The following is a 12614-nucleotide window of genomic DNA, read 5'->3' on the forward strand; positions in this document are numbered from 1 at the left end:
CCAAATACTAATTGAGTGTATGTAAACTTCTGACCCACTGGGAATGTGATGAAAGCAATAAAAGCTAAAATAAATAATTCTCTCTACTAATATTGTGACATTTGACATTCTTCAAATAAAGTGGTGATCCTAACTGACCTAAAACAGGCCATTTTTACTTGGATTAAACGTCAGGAATTGTGATAAACTAAGTTTAAATGTATTTGGATAAGGTGTATGTAAACTTCCGACTTCAACTGTATGTATTGCAGGCTATAGTAGGCTTCTAAATAAACTTTACAGTGACACACTGACTTACCGGTTATGGCCGATGCGCTCGTCATGGCAATATCCTATCGGAAGATAAACTACTTTGATAATAAAATGGCGCGGGTTGCTTAAAGTTGGGAGTTGTTGAGAATTAATTGTTATATTGCTTTTACAGACAGATTAGTCTTCTCTTTTCAACAGTAGGCATTTGCTTTCCGAACTGTACATTCTCCCCACAATTGTATTTTGAAGTTTGCTATAAAATTACAGCCGCAACTAACTATAGAAATATAATCCATAGATGGCAGTACACAGTCAAGTCAGGACTGGGATCCATTATTAGTTTTTCCATGATTTTAACAGTCAAATCGCCTGAGTAAGAGGTTCTTAAACCCTTCTATGGATTATGCTACATGTCTATGGCCACAAAGCAACAAGCTGTTCTATATTTGGCAAGCGTGCTGCCTAGGGCTGTGGCGGTAATTACGTTTTGCCAGACGGTTATTGTCATGCAAAAGTGTGCCGGTCTCACTGTAATTGACCGTTAATTAACATAAACACCTTTAGCGTCTCCTTGCCACTGAAGCGCACCTTTGGAACATCTACGTTTTAAAAAAGTAGAATAAATCCGTTTAATACACACCATCACAATAACTCCATTATTTATTTTAGGCAGGTCTAAAGAAACATTATGATAGGAAGACATTTTGCTTCAGAAGAACGGAATATGGGATGGCCTACTGTATGTTATCTGGCTATGCGCCATGCCATTGGCTGTATTTCACAGATCCCTCCGGAACATTCATTACGCACCCCTGTCCCCTATTCCCACTGATTAGTACTTGTATAAGTGTGCCCTTTGGTTTCCATTTGGCTGTCCATTATTGTTACTATGTCTGTTGGTGTGTGTGAGTACCCGTGCTGTGTGTTTAGGCTTTCCTGCCATTGTGAATTGCGCAGATGATTACTGGTCTCGTCCCGTGTGTTAATCATTGTGCATGTGTGTTATTTATTTGAGGTACTCCTCGCTCTTTTGTTTTGGGTTTCTACCCTGTGTTTTGCTAGGTGTTTGCTTGGTCTTTGTGCTTGGTTGGTCTTGGTCTTAATTTTTTTGGTCTTAATTTTTTTTTTATTGCACATTCCTGTGCCTTTCTCCCAAATCTCTTCATACCAATGTGACACTGTAGGATTGTTCATTATTTTTTTCTTTCACCTTTATTTAACCAGGTAGGCTAGTTGAGAACATGTTCTCATTTGCAACTGCGACCTGGCCAAGATAAAGCAAAGCAGCTCGACACATACAACAACAGAGTTACACATGGAGTAAGCAAACATACAGTCAATAATACAGTAGAAAAAGTCTATATACAGTGTGTGCAAATGATGTAGGATAAGGGAGGTAAGGCAATAAATAGGCCATGGTGGCGACGTAATTACAATTTAGCAATTAAACACTGGAATGGTAGATGTGCAGAAGATGAATGTGCAAGTAGAGATACTGGGGTGCAAAGGAGCAAGATAAATAAATAAATAAATAAATACAGTATGAGGATGAGGTAGTTGGATGGACTATTTACAGATGGGCTATGTACAGGTGCAGTGATCTGTGAGCTGCTCTGACAGCTGGTGCTTAAAGCTAGTGAGGGAGATATGAGTCTCCAGCTTCAGTGATTTTTGCAGTTCGTTCCTGTCATTGGCAGCAGAGACTTGGAAGGAAAGGTGGCCAAAGGAAGAATTGGCTTTGGTGGTGACCAGTGAGATATACCTGCTGGAGTACGTGCTACGGGTGGGTGCTGCTATGGTGACCAGTGAGCTGAGATAAGGATAAGATCATTTAGAAGAGAAGATATGCTTATAAGTGCCATGCCATTATTTTATATTATATGATTTTATAGTAATAAGAATATAAATTATCTTAGCTGAATAAAATATATGTTTCCCACGTGGAGCGAGTGCACATATGAAGTGGCTATTTTGAGCTTAAAAGTGTTCATTTGAAAAAGCTAGATTTAGAGTTATTTGCAACAAATCTTAGAATGTCTTAGAAATCAAAACATATATGGGCTGCATGATACAACTATAGGCTGTTGATGATTTGAGAAAGTAGCAAAAAAAGCTTGCACTCTGTTCTTTGCCTCAGGCTGCACACTCTCAACAAGTAATCATATTTTCACTATTCTCAATTTAATCTAGTCTTTATTAAGATGTGAAATTTGTTTCCACAAGACATGTCATCCATATGCACTCAAATAGTGAATGGATGCCACTTTTCACTGGTTCCTTTTTCAGGCTACTCCGGTTATTTCACTACATTAATCAACCACTGCCCGACAGGTGATATTCCGCCCAAACTCTGTATGCCATGGGCTCTCCAACCCTGTTCTTGCATTTACCCAGTGCTTAATTTGTGAAACCTAGTGAAATCTGTTCGGGAACATCGATAGTAGCATGTATTCACAACAAAACATAGCATTAAATTGTTGACAGCCACTCTCTCAGCACGCTGGAGAAAGGGATGAAGGAGAGAGAGAGGATATGGAAACGCACAGGGGTGAGATATTCTGTAGCGAACGGTAATGTGTCAGCCTTTTAATTGGGATTTTTTTAAAGTCCCTATTACTAGGCTATTCAATATCAAATACAAAATAACTATATTTGTAGGCTTAGACGCCCTGCATAGTCAGTGAACCCACAGCATCGCCTAGGCCTGTACATTCTCTCCCAGACTCATGAATAGAAAGTTTGGATCATAGCATAAGGTAACCAGCCCAGTCAGTGTGCATAGTAATACAGTCTACATTCAAAGGCGATTCACTAGAATTTGTTTAATTTTGGAGGTAGGCTAGACCAATTATGTACCAAAGACATCTTAAATCTGGTTTTCTTTTTTTTTAATGGTTTTTCTGCACAATCATTATAACAGTACAATCATTATTTTAATTCAGGGTTTCTCTAAAATGCACATGGGTGTTTTGAATTGATCATTAGAAAGTCCATTTCATTGTGTCAACATCCACAATGACCATGTTTTCCACATGCTGAACTTCTTTCTTCAAATTGATCAATCACAGTGAGGTGAATTATAAAAACACCTACTGTTTCGATGATAAGTGTTTGATGTGATTTTCTCTAGCATTTGCATTGATGTCAGAGTGGTTAGAAGGACAATAGAGCCCTGAGTACCAGGCCATTAGTGACCTGATGGTCATTAGCGAGTTGGGTACTACTAAGGCTGCATAAAAGGAGATTACCGTGACTCAACAATCACTGGAAATTTTACTGCAGTCATGACTCAAGACTGCCAGTGTGGCGGTAATACGGTCACCGCAACAGCCCTAATGCTGCCCAAATTGCAGTCTTCCCAACTGTAGACATACCGATAACTGACGAAATAAAGGAAACACTTGAGTAAATGAAGGATACACAGTATATGTTATGGTGTGGGTGTGGATTTTCCTGGTATGGTTTAGGTCCACTTGTAGAATCTATGCCAAGCCACATTAAAGCTGTTCTGGCAGCTCATGGTGACCTAACACCCTTTTAAGACACTTTATGTTGGTGTTTCCTTTATTTTGGCAGTTACCTGTATGTGCTTGTGATAGAACTCCACAGTTATATTTTTTTTAGAAACAATTTATCCTCTGTGGCCAAATTATGTTCTCTGGTGTATTTTGAATTAATCCGAGCCTGACTGTATGCTAGCAGGATAGTCCATATCTACAATCATCTTTGCTGATAGCGATGTTGTGTTTCCATAAGTGGATGAATTGGTCTAATTTAGGATGAATGGTAAAGCCTCAACACTTAGCTAACTCTTCCAATTAAAAAACAACAACACCTTTTTTATTGTTTTGTGTGACTACAGCATCAGCTATAAAATGCGAAAATTGAGACACCTTCGAATTGAGAGAGGCGTCAAAGTGGACAACCCGCCTGATTGGGTCATTATAATTCAAAACAATGCATTCTAAAATGAATCACATGCATGCTTGCCTTTGGTGAGTTTTGGCCATAAGTGTGTTGGAAATGTTTTTAATATGATGATATGAAGTCTGCCAGAGAAACACAAATGAAAGGGAATAATTCTACTATATTAGTTTCATATGAACATGTAGGCTATTAGAAGTTTCTGTACTAATTTGTACTAGATCTCTTGCCATTTACATTGTGACTGGCCCTGGTCTGTCCCCTAGCGCCCTCATAGAGTTGGTGAGAATAGGCTGATGATACAAGGCTGGGCAGCTCTGTGGACGCCCATCTTATTTATGGTCCTATGAAGTGCAGGGTCAGGTCCTTCAGCAGAAATAGTGAGCTTCCCGTAGGCCATAAAAAGCCAGGTTGGGGGTGGGTGTGTGTGTGTGTGTGTGTGTGTGTGTGTGTGTGTGTGTGTGTGTGTGACAGGACAGAAACCACATTTTTTGCTTTCCCAGATCAAGGAAGTGGGACGTGCAGACCAGGGCAGCCTGGGGTCGTATTCATTAGGCACGAAATGGAAGAAAACAGACTGAAACGACTTGGACTCTAATAAGAAATGTTCATTTCTGTTTCCCATTGCGAAACATTTTTAGGGCAGGCTGTGGTCTCTGGTCTCCTGGTAGGAGGCCTCTTCAGTTACAGGAAGGCAAAGTTAGTTTTCTATGGCTAATAAATCAGGAATATAATAACCGCCATTCCAGGTCCTCTTTGAATATCAAGACTGTTTTAGCCTGAGCTAAAGCCTAGGTCGCAGGCAAGGTGCCTAGGTCGCAGGCAAGGTTACTCACCTCCCGTACAATGGCAACATTTCGGAGTACAGTACATGAGTCTGGATTAGAGGTCGACCGATTATGATTTTTCAACGCCGATACCGATTATTGGATGACCAAAAGGCCGGTACCGATTAACCGGCCGGTTTTATTTTATTTGTAATAATGACAATTACAACAATACTAAATGAACACTTATTTTAACTTAATATAATACATCAATAAAATCAATTTAGTATCAAATAAATAATGAAACATGTTCAATTTGGTTTAAATAATGCAAAAACGGTTGTTGGAGAAGAAAGTAAAAGTGCAATATTTGCCATGTAAGAAAGCTAACGTTTAAGTTCCTTGCTCAGAACATGAGAACATATGAAAGCTGGTGGTTCCTTTTAACATGAGTCTTCAATATTCCCAGGTAAGAAGTTTTAGGTTGTAGTTATTATAGGAATTATTGGACTATTTCTCTCTATACCATTTGTATTTCATATACCTTTGACTATTGGATGTTCTTATAGGCACTTTAGTATTGCCAGTGTAACAGTATAGCTTCCGTCCCCCTCCTCGCCCCTACCTGGTCTCAAACCAGGAACACAACGACAACAACCACCCTCAAAGCAGCGTTACCCATGCAGGGCAAGGGAAACAACCACTCCAAGGCTCAGAGCAAGCGAGTGACGATTGAAACGCTATTAGCGCGCGCTAATTAGCCAACCATTTCACTTTGGTTACACCAGACTCATCTCGGGAGTTGATAGGCTTGAAGTCATAAACAGCGCAATGCTTGACGCACAACGAAGAGCTGCTTGCAAAACGCACGAAAGTGCTGTTTGAATGAATGTTTCCGCGCCTGCATCTGCCTACCACCGCTCAGTCAGATACTTGTATGCTTGTATGCTCAGTCAGAGTATGTATGACACGCTAAATAATATCTAGTAATATCATCAACCATGTGTAGTTATCTAAAAAAAAGACCAAATACCAGTATCCAAAAATACCGATTTCCGATTGTTATGAAAACTTGAAATCGGCCCTAATTAATCGGCCATTCCGATTAATCGGTGGACCTCTAGTCTGGATGTCATGTTACCTGCCAGAGCATATTTGTGAAATGGAAATTGAGAGTAAATATTTATCTTATAATGTTTCAACAGCAGGAAGTCGCAGATGTGCCGTTGTCCACCATCCCGGCTGAGAGCAGCCTCACTAACGGAGAGGTGGAAGAGGTGACCAACAACTCTGTCATGGAGTCAGTCCCCAAGGACTTGACGATGGTGGTCGCTGGGGCTGCTGTTGCCATGGAGACGGCAGAGATGGCAGTTGGGATGTCACCGGTGGTTGGGGCGGCGGTGTTGCCCGTTGACCAGGTGAAGGAGAGGCTGACGGGGGGACACCCGTGTGCCCAGTGCGACCGTGTCTTCATGTCCATGCAGGGGCTGAGGTCCCACGAGAGGAGCCACTCAGCCATGGCCATGTTCACCAGAGAGGACAAGTACAGCTGCCAGTACTGCCAGTTCGTCTCCCCCTTCAGACACAAGTAAGAGGACATAATATAAACTTAAAGTAGAACTGACAGTGTTATAACTACATTGCAAATGTGAAACAAGCAGACAATCATATTATCAGTCAAAAATATAAAATGCCTAGTTTATGCTACAAAACCAACTTTCTAAGAGGTTTTACAAATAGGTTCTATTTGACTCAAAATTCTATGACATACAGTGTTGGCAGAATAGATAGATGCAGTTCAATGCATAATTAATATAATTCACCAGTACATTTGTTGGTAGTCAAAAAAATATTGCTATCAGGTTGTAAATCACAGCTGGCCTGGTACATTTTTTGCTGCCTCCACTCATTCAGGATACACTGTTTCAATTTCAACGACTCAATATTTTGAGCAAAAACGGATTACTGTAACTAAGGCTGGGAATGTCAATACAATCAAACTAGCAAGGGCAATGATCACAAGTCAGTCATAACTTGGCTAATTGGCTAGCGTAAGTGTCAAACACAAGGCCTGCGGGCCGAGTAGGACACACAAGCAAGTCAACAGTTGAGTTCTACTCTATGAAATTACAGGCTGATGCATTTGCATCTTTGAATTCAACTTCAATTGCTTTGCTTTTGTTTGTCCCGTTTACAGCGAGCAGTGGAGGGAAAGTGTACAGACACGTGAATTGTGTTGCTAGCTAGCTATGCTGAACTTATGCACAGTTAGCATATCTCTTAGTTGCCAGTCAATGTATTTGGCAAGCAGGCAGGAAAGTTCCCATTCAGTTGTCAAAATGTGGGTTAGTCCAGGCAGACAACTTACAGAAGGAAGTGCAGGCTACTAACGTTACTCCCCATCGTTTAACAGTGCAATTCTGACGGCCAACTAGCTGAAAAAGTTTGAGGGGGTTTATCTAGTGTTCCCTCGTTAGATTTTATCTCATCTCTCTCTGGCTAGCATTAGTTGTTGATCTTGTTTTTGTTGATGTGCATAGGCAACTGAGGGAGGGAGCATACTTTTTTCATGGTTGTTTGATCAATAGGTCTGTGAAGTTCCCAAATGTAAGATGACTACCATTCTATACTACATTGCCAAAAGTCAGGCCTTCAAATTAGTAGATTCAGCTACTTCAGCCACACCCGTTGCTGACAGGTGTATAAAATCGAGCACACATACATGCAATCTCCATAGACAAACATTGGCTGTAGAATGGCCTTACTAAAGAGCTCAGTGACTTTCAACGTCAGATAATGCCACCTTTCCAACAATTCTTCAAATTTCTGCCATGCTAGATTTGCCCCGGTCAAATGTAAGTGCTGTTATTGTGAAGTGGAAAAGTATAGGAGCAACAACTGCTCAGCCGCAATGTGGTAGGCCTCACAAGCTCACAGAACGGGACTGCCGAGTGCTGTAGCGTGTAAAAATTGTCCTCGGTTGCAACACTCACTACCGAGTTCCAAACTGCCTCTGGAAGCATCATCAGCACAAGAGCTGTTAGTCGGGAGCTTCATTAAATGGGTTTCCATGGCCAAGCAGCTGCACACAAGCCTAAGATCACCATGCGCAATGCAAAGTTTTAAAACATTCAAAATATATTTTATATTTGAGTTTCTTCAAATTAGCACACTCTTGGCATTCTCTCAACCAGCTTCACCTGGTATGCTTTTCCATCAGTCTTGAAGGAGTTCCCACAATATGCTGAGCACTTTTTGGCTGCTTTTCCTTCACTCAACTCCAAACTATCTCAACTGTGTTGAGGTTGGGTGATTATGGAGGCCAGGCCATCGGATGCAGCACTCCATCACTCTCCTTCTTGGTCAAATAGCCCTTACACAGCCTGGAGGTGTGTTGGGTCATTGTCCTGTTGAAAAACGAATGATAGTCCAACTGGGATGGCGTATTGCTGTGGTAGCCATGCTGGTTAAGTGTGCCTTGAATTCAAAATAAATCATCAACAGTGTCACCAGCAAAGCACACCCACAACATCACACCTCCGTGCGTCACAGTGGGAACCACACATGCAGAGATCATCCGTTCACCTACTCTGTGTCTCACAAAGACACGGCGGATGGATCCAAAAATCAAACATTTGGACTCGTGAGACCAAATGACAGATTTCCACTGGTCTAATGTCCATTGCTCATGTTTCTTGGCTCAACCAGGTCTCTTCTTCTTATTGGTGTCCTTTAATAGTGGTTTCTTTGCGGCAATTTGACCATGAAGGTCTGATTCACGCAGTCTCCTCTGAACAGTTGATGTTTTGATGTGTCTGTTACTTGAACTCAGTGAAGCATTTATTTGGGCTGCAATTTCTGAGGCTGGTAACTCTAATGAACTTATCCTCTGCAGCAGAAGTAACTGCTTCTTCCTTTCCTGTGGCGGTCCTCATGAGAACCAGTAGTTTCATCATAGCGCTTGATGGTTTTTGCGACTGCACTTGAAGAAACTTGTTTTAAAGTAATGATGGACTGTCGTTTCTTTTTGCTTATTTGAACTGTTCTTGCCATAATATGGACTTTGTATTTTACCAAATAGGGATATCTTCTGTATACCACCTTTACCTTGTCACAACACAACTGATTGGAAGGAAAGTAATTCCACAAATTAACTTTTAACAATGCACACCTATTAATTGAAATGCATTCCAGGTGAATACCTCATGAAGCTGGTTGAGAGAATGCCAAGAGTGTGCAAAGCTGGCAAAAGGTGGCTACTTTAAATAATCTCAAATAAAACATTTATTATGATTTGTTTAACACTTTTTGGGTTACTACATGATTCCATATGTGTTATTTCATAGTTTTGATGTCTTCACTATTATTCTACAATGTAGAAGATAGGAAAAATAAAGAAAAACCCTGGAACGAGTAGGTGTGTCCAAATTTTTGACTGGTACTGTATATAAATATATTTTTTGTAAATACATTTTCGGGATGGAAAAACGTTATCACTGTAAACTTAACTGACTAAAACCAGATATAAAGATATTAAATATGTAGAAAAGACAATGGACCTATATATTTTTTTATAATATAATCTTTGAGAACTAACATTCACCAAAATAAAAGCTAAAATTCCCAAAACAATGAATTTAGCAGTATTGATTTTGTTATTATATTTGAGCAAAAGAACACAGCGTTAACACATGGCAAAATGCTTATAACTGCACAATTTTCTCTCAGCTCCATGGCAGAATATGTGGAATCACAGGAAATTAGCTTTAAAACTACTACATTTTTTCTTAACTCCATGGAGATATTGGTAGAATTCCAGGAATAAATATTAAAACATTTCTCTACACCTCAAGATGGGGGCCTCTAAAATGTTATCTAAAATCCAGCCCATTGCTATGCACCCTGCCATGCCCCATGCCACGCACACCACCTAAGCCCACCTATGCTTGTAACGCCAGGCTAGTGGGTTTGTTTCCCAGGACCATCCATACGTACAATTTATGCACGCATGACTGTAAGTTGCTTTGGATAAAATATTCTGCTAAATGGCATATATTATATTACACTGAGTGGACAGAAGATTTGGAACACCTGCTCTTTCCATGACATAGACTAACCAGGTGAATCCAGGTGAGAGCTATGATCCCTTATTGATGTCAGCTGTTAAATCCACTTCAATCAGTGTTGATGAACGGAAGAAGACAGGTTAAAGAAAGATTTTTAAGCCTTGAGACATGGATTGTGTATGTTGACATTCCGGGGGTGAATAGGTAAGAAAAAATATGTAAGTGCCTTTGAATGGGGTGTGGTAGTAGGTGCCAGGCACACCTGTTTGAGTGTGTCAAGAACTGCAACTCTGCTGGGTTTTTCACCCTCAACAGTTCCTTGTGTGTATAAAGAATCGTCCACCACCAAAAGGACATCCAGCCAGTGGTCAAAAACAGGCCATTGATGAAAGAAGACAAAGGAGGCTGACACGAATAGTGCAGAGCAACAGACTGACTACGGTTAGTCAACTGACAGTCCAGTACACCATTGATGCCCAAAGACATAAAATAACTCGTCGTACCTTGACACAATGTGGTATTTCAGTTCCACTTCTTTCAGCATCAAAACAAGAGACCTCGGTTGCAGTGGGCTAAGGAACGAAAACACTGTGAACACTTGAGAATTGGAAAAACATTGCCTGGTCTGATGAATCCTGGTTCCTGCGGTTTCTCGCTGATGGGAGGACCACACGGGTACATGCATCCATCAGCGTTTCAACTTTGCACACTGGTGGTGGTGGTGTGATTGTGTTGAGGCTGTTTTCATGGCACACATTGGACCCCTTAATAAAAGTGGAGCAATGTTTGAATGTCACAGGATATCTGAACATCATTACCAATCAGGTGCAGCCCTTCACGGCAGCAGTGCAAATAGATTTCTTTCAGACGGATAATGCCCCATGCCACAAGGCTAGGATTGTCCAGAAATGGTTCCACAAACATGTCAGCGAATTCATCTTACTGCAGTGGCCTGCCCAGTCACCAAATCTCAATCCAATTGAGCATCTGTGGGATGACCTGGGTTATTCGGAGGGATCCACTATCAGCCAATTTGACTGTGGGAAAATGGCCCAGCATCCCTCTGGAACTCTTTCGACACCTTGTAGAGTCCATGCTCCAACGAATTGGGGCTGTTCTCAGGACAAAAGGGGGTGCAACTCAGTATTAGGTTGCTAATGTTTTGTACACTTAGTGTATACAGTTGAAGTCGGAAGTTTACATATACTTAGGTTGGAGTCATTAAAACTTGTTTTTCAACCATTCCACAAATTTCTTGTTAACAAACTATAGTTTTGGCATTTAGGACATCTACTTTGTGCATGACACAAGTAATTATTCTAACAATTGTTTACAGACAGATTATTTCACTTAATTCAGTGGATCACAATTCCAGTGGATCAGAAGTTTACATACACTAAGTTGACTGTGCCTTTAAACAGCTTGGAACATTTCGGAAAATAATGTCATGGCTTTAGAAGCTTGTGATAGGCTAATTGACATAATTTGAGTCAATTGGAGGTGTAACTGTGGATCTATTTCAAGGCCTACCTTCAAACTCTGTGCCTCTTTGCTTGACATCATGGGGAAATCAGCCAAGACCTCAGAAAATAAATTGTAGACCTCCACAAGTCTGGTTCATCCTTGGGAGCAATTTCCAAACAGCTGAAGGTACCACGTTCATCTGTACAAACAATAGTACGCAAGTATAAACACCACGCAGCCGTCATACCGCTCAGGAAGGAGACACGTTCTGTCTCCTAGAGATGAACGTACTTGTGCGAAAAGTGCAAATCAATCCCAGAACAACAGCAAAGGACCTTGTGAAGATGCTGGAGGGAACAGGTACAAAAGTATGGCAGCATCATGTTGTGGGGGGGCTTTGCTGCAGGAGGGACTGGTGCACTTCACAAAATAGATGACATCATGAGGGAGGAAAATTATGTGGATGTATTGAAGCAATATCTCAAGACATCAGTCAGGAAGTCAAAGCTTGGTCGCAAATGGGTCTTCCAAATGGACAATGACCCCAAGCATACTTCCAAAGTTGTGGCAAAATGGCTTAAGGACAACAAAGTCAAGGTATTCGAGTTGCCATCACAAAGCCCTGACCTCAATCCTATAGAACATTTGTGGGCAGAACTGAAAAAGCATGTGTGAGCAAGGAGGCCTACAAACCTGACTCAGTTACACCAGCTCTGTCAGGAGGAATGGGACAAAATTCACCCAACTTATTGTGGGCAGCTTGTGGAAGGCTACCCAAAACATTTGACCCAAGTTAAACAATTTAAAGGCAATGCTACCAAATACTAATTGAGTGTATGTAAACTTCTTACCCACTGGGAATGTGATGAAAAGAATTTAAAGCTGAAATAAATCTTTCTCTCTACTATCATTCTGACATTTCACATTCTTAAAATAAAGTGGTGATGCTAACTGACCCTAAGACAGGGAGTTTTTACTAGGATTAAATGTCAGGAATTGTGAAAAACTGAGTTTAAATGTATTTGGCTAAGGTGTATGTAAACTTCTGACTTCAAGTGTACGTCTCGTGTCTGAGCCTTTGAATTGCAACTCCACTTTGTCTTTATACTGACGTTTTGCCTGTTTGATTACCTTACGAAGG

At 40.8% G+C, this 12614-nt stretch overlaps 1 protein-coding gene across 4 annotated transcripts in view; it reads left to right on the top strand.

Annotated features, from left to right (window-relative positions):
- LOC112219607 (zinc finger protein 462) overlaps positions 1-12614 on the top strand; it is a 95021-nt gene that overhangs the window by 58109 nt on the left and 24298 nt on the right. For 3 of the 4 annotated variants that reach the window (XM_024380979.2, XM_024380977.2, XM_024380975.2), the window contains exon 5: positions 6149-6531. In XM_024380979.2, coding sequence (XP_024236747.1) covers positions 6149-6531 — 383 coding nt within the window. The remainder of the gene's footprint in view (positions 1-6148; positions 6532-12614) is intronic. The other variant, XM_024380976.2, reaches the window with a different exon arrangement.

Source organism: Oncorhynchus tshawytscha, linkage group LG20 (genome assembly GCF_018296145.1).
Source record: "Oncorhynchus tshawytscha isolate Ot180627B linkage group LG20, Otsh_v2.0, whole genome shotgun sequence".
In the NCBI taxonomy this organism is placed as follows: Eukaryota; Metazoa; Chordata; class Actinopteri; order Salmoniformes; family Salmonidae; genus Oncorhynchus; species Oncorhynchus tshawytscha.